This window comes from Malurus melanocephalus, unplaced genomic scaffold, assembly GCF_030028575.1.
Source record: "Malurus melanocephalus ecotype Western Australia unplaced genomic scaffold, MMel_1.1 scaffold_117, whole genome shotgun sequence".
Taxonomy (NCBI): Eukaryota; Metazoa; Chordata; class Aves; order Passeriformes; family Maluridae; genus Malurus; species Malurus melanocephalus.
This window is the reverse complement of record NW_026623349.1, coordinates 1,642,503-1,660,157: the sequence shown is the minus strand read 5'-3', so window position 1 is coordinate 1,660,157 and position 17,655 is coordinate 1,642,503. Positions and strand designations below refer to the sequence as shown.

At 38.6% G+C, this 17,655-nt stretch overlaps 1 protein-coding gene across 1 annotated transcript in view; it reads right to left on the bottom strand.

Annotated features, from left to right (window-relative positions):
- The window catches only part of SLC28A3 (solute carrier family 28 member 3), a 38,450-nt gene that overhangs the window by 10,389 nt on the left and 10,406 nt on the right, over window positions 1-17,655 (bottom strand). The window contains exons 3-11 of the mRNA XM_057370037.1: window positions 16,128-16,210; window positions 13,506-13,597; window positions 11,935-12,124; window positions 9,886-10,030; window positions 8,375-8,488; window positions 6,922-6,999; window positions 2,405-2,485; window positions 1,327-1,407; window positions 210-335 (exon numbers count right to left, since the gene is read on the bottom strand). Coding sequence (XP_057226020.1) covers window positions 210-335; window positions 1,327-1,407; window positions 2,405-2,485; window positions 6,922-6,999; window positions 8,375-8,488; window positions 9,886-10,030; window positions 11,935-12,124; window positions 13,506-13,597; window positions 16,128-16,210 — 990 coding nt within the window. The remainder of the gene's footprint in view (window positions 1-209; window positions 336-1,326; window positions 1,408-2,404; window positions 2,486-6,921; window positions 7,000-8,374; window positions 8,489-9,885; window positions 10,031-11,934; window positions 12,125-13,505; window positions 13,598-16,127; window positions 16,211-17,655) is intronic.

Sequence of the window (17,655 nt, the reverse complement as noted above, 5' to 3'; positions counted from 1 at the left end):
TTTTTCTAYGGGATGTCATTAAAAGATCATATTGCTCATAAGGTAGAGAAAGAGCTATCAGAAGACATGGGATTTTTGTGGTTAATTCCTTCAGAGATGAAGAAAATAAACAGTGGGAATGACTGAGCGATAGTTTCAAGCATTTTAGCTGGGCTTCATACTTAGAAGATTTCAGATAAACCATGCATTTTCCAGTTCTCCTGTCTTACCCCAAAAGAAATATATGCCCCTAAGACACTTCCAGCAATAGTTGAGAATCCTGCTGTCATGACTGCATGGAGTTCAGATTTGGTGACRTATGGTAAGTAGGGCCGTACCAGGAGAGGAGACTCTGTCTGGAATTGAAAGACAAGCACCAAATTAAGAAATCTCTAATAAAAGTCCATAGTTGGGGTTTTTTTTTTTTGTTAACAGTGCAGAAAAATGAGYGTCTGCATCACACTTTCACTAGTTGTATCTAGTGCTAACAGGGACTCAAAGTTTAATAGAGGCTTTTTTCATTCCAATTTTAATTTTAATTTTAATTGAGGCTTTTTTATTCCAAGAATGTCTGAAGACAGTTCTGGCTGGTTTGCTCTCTCCCTGAAAGACACAATGAAGTTGCCAAGAAACTCTATTCCAAATTTGAGTGACTTAGGGACAGCCACAGGTCTGAGCTACAGATAGGACTGTCAGTCAAGTGAAACGTGCCCCTTTGGCACATGTGTTAGCACATCCTGATGGTAGTGTCATGCAGAGGTGCTACTCTAAATCTTGAAACAGTGTGATGTGGTCATGTATCACTGCTAAATATCATGTTAATTTGGCTTAGTGTCTAGTTGGTGATCTTTCTGCATTACTTCTAAGCTTGGAGCAGACTTTGTAAGTGTGGATTTAATGCATTTCCCATTAAAGTGGTCTGCTAGATGCTGACCACTCTGTGGATAAGGCCTTGTACTGCTATCCCTGGAGCTCAGTTTTCTGCATTGTCTCTCTCTCCTGCCCCTGCCTGCTTTGCGTGCCATCTTTTCACACCACTTGACTTTTCAATTGAAAAAGAACCCTCATTTCTTCAGCCTTGGAGTAGTCTGGTAGGGAACCTATCACCTACATTTATGTTTGACCTTCTGTTGGGAAAGCATTTCGGCTTCCCAAATCCACTCCATTGTGCATCACTGCCAACATATAAACATACTAGAGTTTTGAAAATCAACCATCAGGCTTGCTCTAGTGGAATCCTAGCTTTATAAAAGATTATTTTTTTAATACACAAATGCTCAGTGAGAAGCATTATTTCCTTGTAGTCTGTAATATTGTGTTAGTATGTTTTTCTGTGCTCCAACTCACCTGTCCCACAAAGATGTTACCTGCAGCTACCAGAGACTCAACAGGAGTTGTCCCCATGAAAATGTGCATTACCCAACCAACCTAAAATGGTTTTAAAAAAATAAACAAAAATTCAGTCTGCCTCTTCCATTCTGTTCTCGAGTTAATCATATCAATCTAAGAGTTCAGAGACATGTTACAATATTTCCTGATTTAATGATTTCAGCTTCAAGGTATTGCACACTCATGTAATTGTTACAGGCTAAAATAAGACAGAAGAGGAATAATTTAACAGAACTGAGAGTATTCAAGGCTCCCTCTGGGAACAAAAATGTTAAACTAAATTGAACACAACAGATATTTTGATGCATTCTTATTACTTATGTTTTTGTCCAAAGAGACTTGTATCATATGAAGGGAAAAAATGTGAAACTTAGATTAAGGCTAAAAAATGATTCACTGCAACTTTAGCACTCTGATGTCAGCTATGTGAACTTCATGGTGCTTATATAACAATTCTGCGAATGTAAGGGGCAAAGTACTTTTCATTTAAGAATACCTTCAAATTTAAGAAAACCTTCAAATAAGGTTTAACTACTACCATAGAGGAAGATCTTTTTGACAGGTTTATTGGAAAGAGGGGACAGAAAGTAGGCTTGATATTATCTTAGTAGACACTAGCAATAGATGTAGAAGCAGAAATTAACACTTAATAGAATGAGGTGAGGAACCTGCTTCGATCTTATCAGGGTACCTGAGACAGGAAGGTATAGGCAATTGCTACTGCAGAAAGCAGAAATCCACTGCCTGTCATTCAATCTCCATCCTGCATTTTGAGGGCTGAGAGAAGGCCAGGCAGAAAAGAATATTTAAGCAAGTATGGCATCTGAGGAACACTAATGCTATTCAGGCAAATCTAACAATTAATATGACATAAGCAATGAAACCAGACTGAGAGAGGAAAAGTGTGCTGTATCACATCATTTAAGATTTTGCAATGGTATCAYCTGCAACTGTTTCCAGGCTACAGTTCCTCTGTATGTGTCTAGAAACTTTCCCACACTAGCCAAATGAGTACCCAACTGGCAAAAATGCATACCTTTCCAATAAGCCACTGCATGAATCCAACATGGTAAAGCACAGACATGACTGTACTGAAGAAAACCACAATTGGCAATACCTGGTTTGAAGACACAWGATCATTAAAACTTTTCAGAGTGGTTCCCTGTCTTTTAGGCCATTCAAATTTTGAAAAAACAGTAATGTTTTTGAAGTCGTACTTACAGGTACTGAAAACTCATCATTAAGTTTATAATTATGCCGCAAAATTGTTGACTTTCCAGATTTGTTTGCGCTGGAATTGAGTAATTTTCATTTATCTATATAGTTTTCCAACATGACTACAATTGTTTTGAAACTGGTTTAGCATAATATACACTAGTTTATAGCCATGTTTAAGTCAGTTCCAACATTTACATTCTTTAAGCAGAATCTGTTTGAAGGTATATCTTTAACAAATACAAAAAGTGAATACAGGTCTCTTACTGTGGAGACAAACATACTTTCCTTTGACATAATTTAGAAGAACTGGATGAATGTCCAACACACTGGTCCGATGGGTTATTAAATATGTGGGGTTTTCATCCTAAATAAAATTTCTATAACTTGATTCTCAAGTATGTTAAATACATACTCCATCACTTACAAGCTACTATACAACAGAAAGAAAAATCCCTCCAAAAAGTCCAAAATTAGTCTGACAGATAAGTTATAGCTAAAACAGTACCACTGTAATATGAAAAGTTAACTTCAACTCTTAGTGTGAAGAGATTTATTTGACCCTTAGTGATTAATTTGTCTGTCAGCATCCCAGGAAAGCCCAACCCCTTGTACCCTACCAGTCTGTCAGCATCCTATTTAGGGGACCCTCCACTCCAATCCACTGCTGGATTGGAGGGAAAACCAGTGTAAGGGAGAGCCTTCAGCAGGTCTTCCCCTTTATTAAGAGTGTGTTACCCACCACTAGTGACTGCTGGTGTCCGCAWGGGATGCACACCAACACTTTATGGGATAACACTCTTTATTAATACAAAATTGTGACAGATTAAGTTTTGAAGCTTGTTGATGATAGTATCTGACTGCAAAAATGTACTTGAAGGACTACACAGACAAACTCTAATAAAAGTATCCACATAGAGGGCACAAAGGGTCTGGTTATTAAACAGTTGGCACCCCTGTGGGGAAGAACACAGGTTCAGCCCATCTACTCCTCCTAGCAGTTACAATGGAGTCTTCCCTTACTTTTGCCCCATTCTCAACTTACTTACACACTATTTCTTTGTGTGTAGGTGGAGCATGAGTGACTAGTCATATATGCCTTTACTGTTACTGATTAATGTAAAAGTCTCTCCCTTCACTTTTAAAGATACAGTCAAAAAGAGTGTAGAATGCATGCCCAGTGAGGGRTGGCTGTACCTCAGGGATGTGTAACTTTGGCACTAAGTTGCGTGTTAATATTATTACTAAGCTTTAATGAAGCAAGTTCATCTAAGGAGAGGGATTTTGCCACAGTTGCTGACTCAGCATTGGGGCAGCTTCCCCTTTTTCTCTARGTTGACAGGTGATGTGCAGTTTATCAGCTACAGAGCACCACCAAGTTCCCTTCCCTGCAAGGACTTCAACAGAGCCAGTTGTGGTGTCTCCACTCTGCTGCATCCTTCATTCCATCCCCCTCAGCAGGTGATGGGAAATCCTTGTGGAATAGGTTTTAAGTCAAGCCAACTGCAATCCATCCAGGGAGCAGCAACTGTGATTGACTGTATAATTTCCATACTGCTGTAATTCCTGCTAAGATGCCAGTATAACTCCTCAATTTCCTCTAACTCTATCCCCAGTTACCTGTCCACAGGGTCTCCAGCCATTTCCCGTAACTGCTAAGACTAGGAAGCTTTCATGTGTTTTCAATAATGACATAATGCTTTATAAATTAAATCAAATAACAGAATGCAAAACAACAAACCACTTCGTTAGTTCAGSTCTCAGCAATAAATAGAAGCAATGGCTTTCTAGGAAAGCTGGTACGATCAACAATTTTGATAAACATTTAGAAAATCAGTTTTGCTGACSAGAAAAAAATCACTGAAAGGACGGAGTGCATTTAACCAATATTGTTGTGCTGTTTCAACAAGTTAATACAATGATACTTTTTCTACTTTGAGTCTTTGTCCCTTTTTGCGATCACATAGGGATATGCTTGCCACACGGTAATAGCGGAAAGTTCACATCAGTAAAATAATGTCTTTCTCCCCTGCCTTTTCTCTTGTTATTACCATGCAGAGCAGGGAGCTAAAATTGCTGGCTGCTCTCAACTCCCCTACCATTAGTGGCTTGTTGTTCAATTTTTCCCTTATTTTCCTTTAAAGAAGTTGCTATCAATGTTTAAGGAACACCCTGCTTTTTCATATGCTCCTAAAGCCTTCAAAGCAAAGCCTTTCTCAGGGAGCCATAATCCTCCTGTTGTAAAAAGAAAGATACAGATTTAACAGAAGTCTAATTGTTTGTTTGCTCAAAGCAAACTTTGCCTTTCAGAGTCAACAGGATTGAAGACTTAATACTAAGAGGCTTTYTGAATCTACTTAAGCACTTGGATGTTTATTTGGGCAAGTTTTTTTAGGACTCTGAAACTCTTTACCTGCASACACAAATATACATTTAATGTTTATGTATGCAAAAACATGCATTTATGAGTAATTAGTGATTCCAGAACCATGTGATTAAAGGCAATGGGGGACTGGTCAGAACACACATATGGGATGTGTCTGCTCACCTCACTAGGCAGAAAAGTCATGTTTCCCCACATATTGCTAAGGATGYGGTATGGATACAACTGGACTGACATTCTTCTGCAAAGACATATCCTGCCCCTTGTCTAATCTGCCAGGAGCTACGCATTCTCTTTTAGTGCATGCTTTGAAATATCTTGGGGCAAGATTTGGAGAGCTCATCACAACATGAAAACTTCATAAAATGTTTGAAAGACACAAATAGTGCTTTGGACTGACTTAATGTCCAAAAAAATGACAAGTGTTTCAAGACAGAATAGGCTGGCTGTCACTCACTGTTGTTGGGAAAGGGAATTCCCTGTCTACAGGAGAAGCAGATGGAGCATGTTTTGGAATTGTTGTACACTAGTCTGCCATTCTGTTTACTACATATATATTCTTATATATATGCAGCTCTGAAAATCAACTCATGAGTTTTGTCTTCTTGTTTTTCAATGTGAGAATAATCTACTGGTTCCTGTTATCATCTTCTAGAAATTTCATTGTTTTGCTGGCYTGAACCATAGAACAAGTCTGATCAATGTTTGCCTACACAGAACTTCTGGCTGTCTGGTCCCTAGTCACGGCTTTAGTAAGCGAAGTATTTTGCATAATCATGGAGGCACTAAGTATCACTTAGTGATATTAGTGATAATCATATTCATAAGGCCATGTCAAAAACCACAGGAAAAATAACAAGGGGCTGGGAATTTAGTAATTTCATCCCTAAAACATGTAAYTGGAATTTTTTATTTGAGTGCTCAGAAGAGTAAAGGTGAGAGAAGCCTAGAAAGTGAAACAAATGTGCATAAGTACTGCTCTTGAAAGATAATTCATATTTTTTGATGAAATGMCTAATTTTTTTTTTATCCTTTAAGATGTTCTGATTATTCTTAGTAGCAGGTTCTTTCACAGATAGCACCTTCTTTCTCAAGTAATGAAAGAGCTAAAATTGAAAAATATCTAGCTCGGAACATTAACTTGATTAAAAAAATAGGATTAAAGGCATGTAAACCCATGGTCAGGAATCTGAAATACCAAAACAATGGTCTTTGCATAAGTCCTGATACATTTCTCATATTTGTTTGGGGTTTATTTATTTGTTATTTGGGCTGGTTTGGAATTTGGGAGGGTTTTTTTTTTGTTTTATATGCTCTTGATTCCAGCCTAAGCAAGCCTTGTGGCATGGGCTACWGATTAAACCCAGGAAGGATGCTGGTGCAGATTAGAGAGCAAAGAGCAAATAAGCTGTATTCCAGCTGTTTTCCAAAAAGGTCTCTTAAGAGAGAGATGGGAAATCTCCCTGGGATCTTACCAACCTAAYAGTAATACAATATCATGTAATTCTTTCTGCTCATGCAGTTTCTAGCTCTTCTACCAGGAATAAATAAATTCTCRTCTAGGCTTTCCACTTCTTTGGGGGGAACATCTGTGAGGCAGTGGCCTGCACAGCATTTAAGGTACAACAGCACAGCCTGGTACAGCACTTTTACTCATGAAGAAGTGCRGAAGATAGGCAGGAGGTAATGTTTGTGTCAGTGGTCAGGTCTGTCTACATACAATATATGTTATAATTAAACTAAATAAATACAATCTAACTCAGTGTACAGCAGTAAATGAAAGCAATTCCAAATTTTCTATTCAGAATGTCACATAATAAGGAATAATTTACCTGTTGATTACTCTGGTGACTGTGACACAAGACATAGTGTAACTCTATTTCCCAGCTACACTGTTCCTTTCGCCATTGTCTATCTGCCAAATGCAGTGTAAAACAACCTTCTTACCGTCTTACCTTAAAAGCAAAGAAATGATCTGTGTATTTGTCACCAAACACAAACTTGGCACCTGTATCAGTGTACTCCAGAAAAGTCTAGAGACAGAGAGAAAAGTAAATTAGCCGTAAGTTCTGGGCACCTGTGAAAATGCAAGTAAATAATGCTAGTAGTCTAGAGATATGTCTGAGATATGGTGAGGTCCAAGAAGCTTAGGTTCTGGTTTGTATGGGTCTGGACCTCGCTGACTGTCTTTGGCTGAATTGAGGGTCTCTGCTGTGCTCTGTTGAGTAYCCAACACAATAGAGGCCATAAACTACACTAACAGAAACATTTAMTTTTTAATCCCAATACTGTGATACATTTCTATGCTCCATCTGATGCAAGTAAGTACAACAAATTATACAGTTTAAAATAGAGATTTGAAGCCTGAAGTAATGAGTTCTGAAAGGTGTAGCTAAGAACTAGCCTAAGGGAATCTTCTACTTATTAATTTTGATCCGATGGTGCRTTTTTATACTCCTGATGCAAACGGGCATTAACGATACCGTTTAAAATGGAGTTAAAATACAGATTATAATAGTTACARTAACTAGCTCTGACAGAAGAGACTGTAAAACCTGAAAACATGAAGCTAACGAAAGGGGGCACCAGACCTGATTCAGTCAGAGATGAGAACCTGGTGACAAAACTCGGATGACTCCCTCTGCCTGCAGATTAGACAGACATCAGATCTGTGCTTTTGCTCTTACAGAGATAGGACATTCTGCACTTCTGGTTTTACACGTGATTGATTACCYGAGAAGACTAGTTGTAAGAATAGTATCCCTATGGTGAAAAGTCCAAACATCCTTCAGTGAATACTCTCTGATCCTTATTTTGGATGTTGCTCATTTATTACTTCACAGTAATGTACTTTGAAAGAAAAAGAATTGTGTCTGCAGGGACACCTGCAGACAGTGCCTGTACACCTTCCAGAGAACCCATCCTGCATGCAGATGTGAATGTTGCTACCTGTATGTATCTGAATTAATTTTCTTATCTATCATGAGGACTGTAAGTGTCCCTCATGCCACCACTGTTGCTACTCTGAAGACAACAGGGTCTGCCCCTAAATCCCAAGGTTTTTCAACATATCACATTTAGTGCAAGGATGATTTGGACCCATGTCTGGGAGTCACTATGAGTCACTCTGGCACAACAGTGGTTTGTGTTTCATGAATGCAAGTTATAACTTCAGCCCAGTGATAGTAAAGCTGTYAACAAACAGGATTACTCTGACCATTGTATTAACTGCACAAAAAAATAATGTGAAGAAGGTTGAATTCAGSAAGTCAATCACCTTTCTGAGAATCCGGTTTTCCTCAAGAGGAGAAAAAATCCGGGGACTAATGGATCTGTAAATAGCCTGTTCATATTATGTAAGACTCTCAAATCATATTAAACAAGTAAGGACTTTGATCAATAACTTACCTGGATCTGAATGCCTAGCCAGTTAAATACATCAAAACCCACTTTGGTCCTCAGAATAAGAAGCCCAAGAATAAACTGCATTCCTATTCCTGAAAATACTGGTCTCCAAGCAACCTAGATAGACAGAAAAATAAATTGCTTGTTATTTAAATAAATAATAGTTTACTTTAGATGTTTATTTAAACACTGCAACAGGATTGTCTGACTATACCTCAGGATAGGAAAAGCTGGCAAAACAGGTTGTAGGGGACTTGGATGTTCATATATTTGGACAGTGGATGTTCATATATTTGGACAGTGAATAAGGAGATTTTGCTACAGGGTTTGTTCTTTGGTAATTTCAACTGTGTTTCTGTTCTCCGGCTTTAAAGACTTTTGATACTGAGAACTTCTCAGTTATATGTCATAATTCATCACGTAAAGCCAGTCACAGGAAAAACTGTGGCTGCCTGTGATGAGTTCCCCTTCATTACACTGATGATTCCTGCTCTATTGCCTCAGAAAACATCTTTGTTTTGTGAAAATTGAATCAAATTACTTACAAGACAAAGAGCTGGGATGGCATTCTCTAATTTAATCAGATCATATTTGAATAACACAAACCAATTAGGTRTAATGAGGACTAATGGGAAAGCACAAAGCATTTGGAATTTGAGTTTTCACCTCAGTTGGAGACAGGAACAATTGCAAAGAATGGGGTAAGTTCATTAGTCCTTTTTGAAAGGACTTCATCTGCTAAGAAAACCTTAGCACTGATGCAAATATTGAAAAGCACTGGGAAAACTTYGTGACCTGGACAATGTATATATGATTAATGAGAGCATGAACTGGTATGTGAGGCATGCAAACAGGAGTAAGAAGCAGAGATGGTAGTTGTGGTGGCTGAACTAAGCCCTTTGTAATACCACGSCAATATCAGAATGGACGTGTCTTATGGAAAATTAGAAAAAATGGCATTTATGAGCCTATGGGAGTGCATGAGCAAAAAGTGAGGACCTCAGCTTGGCCTCAGCTGCTGAATTTGCAACGGGAAATAAACTTGCGAGGGATTAAGTATTATACAAGTCTATCCTATATCCAATTCCAGTCAATTGGTGTTGATCTGATGACAGTGACCTCAAGTTACRTGACTGTAATGTCCTGACTGTGGTGAGGCTCCTGCACAAAAAGATGGAGAAGGTCTATCTCAGCTTGCACAGAGAGCAAAGGTATTCCAACCTGAGTCAAGGCTTGAAAAAAAGATGGGCAACAGCTTCCCAAAATAGTGAGAGAMAGGTGTTGGTACAGATCCGCACATGTTCCCCAACAGCAAAATTACTTTCCTCAGAAATTAAATACATTGCTTTCTGCAGTGCAGGTCTCTTTCTCTTGCATAGGTCTCATGCAAACCTACATTTTTGCTTTCCAACACTTTCTGTTACTCTTATGAGACTTGGTCCTAGTGTAGAGGAATAGCTTTTTAAACACTGAATAAAAATTCCCAAATGATCCACCATGGACTGAATACTCACTCTGGTTGGGTATTTGGAAAAGATAAACATCAGGAGAACATACATCACAAGCCCACCAAAGGAGATTAGCTGACGAGATCCTTGTTTTGTTGTGTCAAAGATGAGCCAGAAGACGATAATTATAATAAGAACTGCACAGAATACCCTAAAACAAAAAGAAAAAGCATGATGACATCCTGAAAAAGACATTTGGGATATTCTTTTCCCTTCCCATAACCAAAATACTTCCACCTCTCTTTGTGAATAAACTCTTTGTACAATGTATTGGGCTGAAACATGTAKCTCTACACAAGAAGGAACCTGCCTTTGCTGATGTACCTCTGAAACATCCCTTTGTGTCACCTGGAAGAAATGTCCTCCAAATCAAAATATGGGAGAAAACCCAAAAAAAGAGCACGAGTGACTCTAGTCTGGGAGCTATTGCTATTAAATGAAGTTTGATAAAATATCCTCCTTTCGAACTTCATGCTTCTTTTCCTTCCTTCCCTTCCTTCCTTCCTTTCCTTGAGTCTTTCCTTAGCTCTGGGCAAGACAGGCTGTGGTTTTTATGGCTTCCACTGTGCTGTTTAGCTGGTGGCCTATGAAGCACTCTGTACTGAGGACCAAGTTATAAACAACTCATTTCTTTGTAACCAGTTGCTGTCTGTTCAGCTGCCTCAGAAACAATGACAAGAGACGTGTACATCGTGTTTCGGTGTTTCTATGGTCCCCATAATGACAGAACCATTCAAAGCTTATTTATCAAAGTCAATTACCACTCAACAGCTGGGAAGGCAACAAAAYACATCATCCCATTCACAGAGAGGAAAAAACCACAGTCCTGAGTCTTTAATGTTAGTTTTGTCTAACAGTAAGCTTTCACTTAGATACTTAGATACTATTTTTAGATGTGTATTAAAAACATTGCAAACAAACTCCACAAAATGGCTTGACCATTGCAATGCTGAGTAATACTTTATATATTTGAAAGTCTTTCTGTCAAAAAATAGAGTTAAGCACCTAATCTGCGATAYGCACAGCTTCAGGACTGCAGCACAGATAATACAGCATTTACTGCCCCTGATTTGTTCCATGTGCTCCTCAAGGCTCTCCTGCACCTTTTGCTCATGCCCCCAAGAGGCTGSCAGATCATCTAAGGGAGATGCATCTGTGTGACTGCTCTCCAATGTGACTCCTGAGCAGAAGATCCACAGTCTTTATAGCACCTGTCTTTGCAATATTATTTTAAATCTTAAGAATTAGGGTGGGATATTTCCCTAAACTGAGAACGACTTGTCATTAGAGCTCTTTCTCTCTGAGCTAGTAGGTGACCTAGCTGAAATAGAAGGCAGCTGACCAATTTAGTTTTCCTTTTTAATGAGATTTCATTTGGTCTTTGGTCTACAATGCTCCTTCGGCTCCTCTTTTTCCCAGGGATAACTCCAAYATGCCTGATAATTGCTCTGGAATACCTGAAATAAGTGTCTGACAAATGTAACTACCTACCATTTATCTACCAGATGAAGCTCTACCATCCCAAATTAARGTCATATGACCTTATTACGACACTAAATCTGGCTGACCTGTTTTGATTCCTGAAGGTCAAATGAAAATTGCTGTGGAGGTATGTGGAAAAGCAGTACCTAGTTAATAAGCTTCAGTCTTGAGCAGTTTTTATATGTTAGAGTTAAGTTTTTTATGAACCTAACAGCTCTCAAAACAAGCAACAGTGAAGCACTTCTGGCTTGCAGAATGAAYGCAAATGGCTGCAACACACATGAACTTCTGTGAACATAGTCTTTTTCAACTACAAACTTATCCTATCTCAATTCTTGGTATTTTTCTTCATTTTCTGTCAAGTCATTTGATCCCTAGCTACTGGATTGCAGTTCTAAATGTATTTCTGATATCTATAAACTGGTAAACACTGAGTTCTGCTGTGATTTTATTATGTAGGTATGATTGACCCATCTCCCTGTGCTTATAAGGGAGTAGGATGAAATAAAATCATAGGAATAACTTGACTARTGCACTGTCCTTCTACATAAATTGAAAGTAATTAATATTTACCATTTCAGCCAAAACCACTGTTTTTTCATGTATCTTTCTCCAGGGGAAAAGAACGCAGAAATTCTGTCTTCATACTTGGCAATTAAAAAATCCCAGCAGATGAAGAAAATCGCTAGGACTGTGATGACAAAGAGCGGCAAGGCTCTCTGAAAATTCAAGCTGCAGGCTGCAATAACTACTGCCAAGTATGCTGTCATAGAAACAAGAACAAACATGTCAGTTAGGATGGTCTTACAAAACACAGGATTCAATCTTAAACAATGYGATCAAAGTCAGGCCTATGTTTATCATTTTGATGCTTTTCTGACCCTCAGCCTAAATTTTGAAAAAATTTGCTTTTGTAGATACTTATGATATATTCACTGATCTGTAAGGGGACTTTCATTATATCAAAGTAGACTACATGCTTCTGCCAAGTTCTTATCAAACATGTAAACCTTTGGAAAACTAAATACATCTAAAGAACTTATTTTCCTGTGTAAAAAGTTTGACTTAAGAGTASGAGTCTTGTTCCTTTATTCAAAAGAGAATGAGTTTATCCTCTTATAAAACTAGAAAAAATACTGAGAAACATCAAYAGACTGATTTGATGACCTTCTCAAGTAATTGAGAAACTTAAAAATATTTTATTTCATAAAGTAGCTATGAAATTCTTTGCTATTTGACAGGTTCACTGCTAATAAATACTGGTCAAAAATTATTCAGTTCTTGTAATTAATACTTTGCTTTTGTCTATGGCAAATAAGGAAGGACTACTGATTTTTGAAAGGCAAGTTGGCTTTTTACAGAATTAATGTATGAAATCCTGACTTATTSTTAGAACTCACTCACTCTCTTTGAGCCAGAACATGTCTGTACTATGACAAAGCAAGACAAGACCATGTCATGAGGGCAGGATATTTGGCATGCAAGCAGCACTTTCATAACCATCTTCTGGTGTGCTGATGCCTATCTCACAGATACATTTCAAGTCTCTGTGTTCCCAGTGTTCAAATAGGAAGATCTCAAAAACAAACTTGGTGAAGTGAAAGGAAACCAACAAACCTACTGACTAATTAGAAAAGGGAGAGAGTATTGGAATGTTTTTACAGTGCATACTATCATAAGTACGTTTACTCTAGAAGATAACTGCTGTGGACATTGAGTGATATGGGTCAGAACAGAAGATATTTATTTCCAGCTTGCCAACTTAAGTTCAATCCTACTTGGTGCCTGTTTTCAATGTGATTTCATGGTTTTGGACAAGTTACTGAAACTGTAGTTCTGGAGGTAGATGGCAATAAAGTAGACACAAAGACRGAACAATCCTGTTATCACAAATGTAACTGCTAGTCAGACTTGAAACATGCTACAGGAGCAGTTCACAAAGATTTGTGCTTTTGTTGTGTTTGGGACTAGAGCGGAAGTTCTGCAATCTGGAATCTTCTCTGGGACAAAATTCCTAAGTACTTTCATATACATTCTTAAAGGCAATTGAGTTTTTACATCAGACAAAGACCGAGCACAGCCTATAATCTCATACAGGGAAATAAATAAGGCTTCAGCAATCCTAGGTGTAAAACATACTGTACCTGTTATTAAAAGTCCATAGATCACATAGTGAATTCTAGTTTTATGTTTCTTGTAAAATTCATAGATCTTATCATACTCTTTTTGTAAAAGCCTAGAGGAAAAAAAATAACAAAGAATAGAAATGTAAGCTTTTGCAGAAGAAAATTGGGTTAAATTGGTCAAAATTTCTCCACTGGAGTTTGTTGAACTTGGTAAGGGTTCAATTTAGATCTCAAAGTGCCAAATAAAAAGTGCCTTTTGAGAGGGACTTCTTTGGGTTGATCTTGGACAAGTGAAAAAGAAAATACAGTAGATATCTAATGGGACAATCTGCCAATTACATGAAGGGCTGCAGTTAGCAGGCCAGCTCTGCTACCCTCTGAAGTACAGCTCTTCTTTGAAGAGGTCTTGTTAACAAGGTTAGTGCAAACTGAGTAGGTTGTTAAAGATTCAGTGTCCATTATTAGACCCATAAAGCTTTGCTCATACAGCTAGCCCAGCACTGCTATATGGAACAGTAGTGTTGCTGTAATTTTTTTTGTTGCTGTGAAGACCTAAGGCTGCTTTTGTGTATGTAAAGTAACTAATATCCATCTAAAGCCTTATTGCAGTGTGCAGACATTTTTCTTTTTTTTTTTTTTTAAATTTGGTTGTTTATTACATTAACTTTTCATCTCACCATCTAATAGGAGTTAAAATTGTTGAATGTCATGCTCTAGTATAATTTCTTCCAATTATGAAGTATTTTACTTCCTTTGTTTTCATCACTAAAGGTAAAAGAGTGATTCCTCCAGGGAGGTTGAAATTAGGGAAATAGCAGTTAAAGGAGTTCATTCAACACATATTTCCAGTGTCAAGTACGCTGGTGATGTGGACATGCATCAGTTACAAAAGAAGTGGCTAAATAAACACCTTCATATTGTGCAAACTCAAAAAGAATACAGCTATGGCTCTGTCATCTGAGGCACTGCTTTAGAGACATCTCTAAAGCAGTGCCTCACATTCTCCGTGCATAAAGGCAATGCTGTATTTAGAGATGCTAATGATTCAGGCTTTACTTGTTTGGAAACTAAATGCAGCTGGAGTTAGATGCACACCGAAATCCAGCATGAATACGCTTCTTTCCTACACTTGAACAGATTAAATTAATTTAAAACAAATTTGAGAGAAACAAGAAATATTAATTTAAATTATATCAGTACTCAGAAGAACAGAGCAGGAACATACTTCTTTATAAAGTACAAAGAGTAATAGGTTCTCTGAGAAATCTTGATTGTTTTTGATATTTCAATTTCAGTTCTGGGAATTCCTGTTGCTTCGGAAATTGTAGCACTTTTTTTTTTTTTAACTTGTAAGAACATTAGGTTATCTACCCAATCTCAACAGAGAGATTAGATACAACAGAAAAAGAAAAAGGGAGAAATGAGAGACAAATAAATGAAAAAGGCAGAGTTACTTCATCAAATTTATGGTTCATCCATCACCCAAGGAAAGGAAAAAATACTGTCTATTATCTTCTCCTGCTGCTTATGAGTGCTTTGGGATTTAAAATGATTACTTTCAGATTACAGTTTCTTGTAATTTCTTCTTTGATCTAACACCTCTCTCTCCTTTGTATTTTATTAATTTAGGCTATTATCACTTTGGTAACCAGGATAACTTCAATATTTAGACTCATATGTCATACATATGCAATTCTGTTCTGAAAGGCTGCAGAAAAAATGTATTTCTTATGAAATACAGTCAATTTATTAAGGAAAATTCCTTTCTAAAAGCCGATCCTAATGGTTTGAAATTTAAATTACGATATGGAAAAAACTGATCTTGAAATAAAGATGTGGAAAAACCAGATCTTGCTTAAGCACATTAATGTGAAATATTTGAATATGTCAAAAGTATCCTTGCTTGCAACTCAGAAATCAATTTTCTCTTGCGCATGTACTCCAGAAGGGTATGTTAACACCTTGCACTTGTAGTGAACCTTAGTTATCAACAGACTGATCTTTCAAAAGCMCCTTGTCTCAGACCACAGCCTATTCAGTGCTATCTGCTGAAAGAAATCAACAACACATATGAACATTYAGTATTTTAAGTACTGTGTCTTAATGTTTTTAATGCCTTAAACAGGGTTTGTTGTTTTCACTGTGTGCTCACTTAGAAGTAGTGCAAACCGTAAAATGTAAAAGAAGTAGTGCAAAATGTAAAAATTTCATGCCAATAAAATGTTTTTCACAGCTATTCTGTTCTTATTTTGGGCTGGAGTAAATGACTATGCACACTGAAAGACAGCAGTGAATCTTTAACTTCCTGAAAGAGACTACTCTGTAAGACCTCTCTTTAAAAAAACAAATAGATATATTGGAAAAGTAGTTAGTGTACCAGAAGAAAAAATACCTCTCCTTCAATTTCCAAGGTTTAAAAAAATAGTTCTACAATCACAGATCCTATTTGTACGGTACAGTAATTTAAAACATGTTGTGTTTCTGTATTACACGAATTGCTAGGCAATACAAAGGTCTCTGTAGCATGCAGGTACAGCAGGGAAATTCAGAGCTGTCACTCCAGAAGCAGGAACACTGGCAGCTTTTTGTCTAGGCCAGGATGAAGTGAGTGGAAGAGTTACTCATGCAAAAGCACATTACCCTTTTGAGTGTGGTTGCTCATCATCTATGGAGGCACCTTTGTTTTCATGCAGATCACTCTCAATATTGATGTATTCATCCCCCTGGAAAACAGATCAGTGCCGAGGCTGTCAGGAGTTTATGCCTGTTAAATTAGGTGCAAAAATGCATCCCTGATGGTAGATAGCTGAAGCAGTACCTAGACTTTCCTGTCTGTAACATGTGCACTGTTCCCATCTGCCACCAACTCTGTGATCAGTATCAGGCAAACCCAGCGTATAGACTGGCTGTGAATTTTGTCAAGTCATCCACACCATTTTCCAAAGGGGAAATAAAGCAGGGAATAAAAATCAGTGTTACTGAGACCTGAAGAAGGCAGGGTCCCATAGAGTACATTAGTACTGCATACGGGTGAAAAGCGTGAGCTCCAYGAAGGGAAGGCAGTGCTGTGAATCAGCCAGCTGGCCCAGCACCCCCTGCAAACACCACCCTGGGTTTGCTGCTTCTCTCTTTGCAGAACTGTAATATGGTGGAACTTTGCGTACGGAGATAGCTTAAATTGGACAAGGCTTAGCATTTTAAAAATTTAACTAAGCYGATACATTTATTATTAAGAAAAACTGCTGTGAAAGGATAATAGCTGAGAATCCCTTAAACAGAGCTATCATCCACAGACTTTGCARCAGAAATATAAAATTTGGCCAGATAGCACTTTTATCAGGAAAACAGCTTTTTTTCTACCTGAGCCCACGTAAGTATGAGCTGTTAAAGCTTCTACACAACTGCAGGCTGACCTGCAGTCTGGGGACCGCCCTGAGGTGACCGAGAGTGGCACTCCTCGAAGCTTCTCCATGCTCCTGTGGGGACTGTCATACCCCCACCAGCCCACATCCCTCACCCCACTCCAGCAGGGCACAAGAAAGGTGCCTGTCCCACAGCCATGTACCTCCATGCTCACGGTGGGGCCTGTGGAGTGGCCAGGGCCCAGGGCAGGCAGCCATCGTGCTCAAAGACAGCTTTGTGCCCACATGTGGCCCTCACGCTGCCCGCTCTGAAAACCGTGCTGTGACCTGCTGATGGCCCTGCCAGGCCTGGCCAGGATTACAGTGAAGGCACTCAGTGTCTGCCTGACCTGGTGGACATGTCCTGTCCTCTTCACAGGAGCGGCCCACMGTGCTCAACCACTTTTGGAGCAGAGGCAATCTGCAGGTGAGTTTACCTTTTCTTTTTCTGTCGCTGCTGCTCCTGATAACTCAATTCCCCAGTCTGCTGTGGAAAGCAAGGCCCACCAGAGACGGTGCCCTGGCCTCTGCATTCTGTCTTCCCTGCTTCGGCAGCTGCCAGAAGTCCTGGAAAGCCCTGAGTTTGTTGCCAGGGAGAGACCTGATTCACAGTCATAGAACASCCTGGTTTAGCAGGGACCTTAAAGATTATTGAGCTCCAACCCCCTGCCATGGGCAGGGATGTCTCCCACTAGACCAGGTTTCTCAAGCCCTCATCCAGCTTGGCCTAGTACATCTTTCAGGGATGGGGCACCCACAATTTCTTT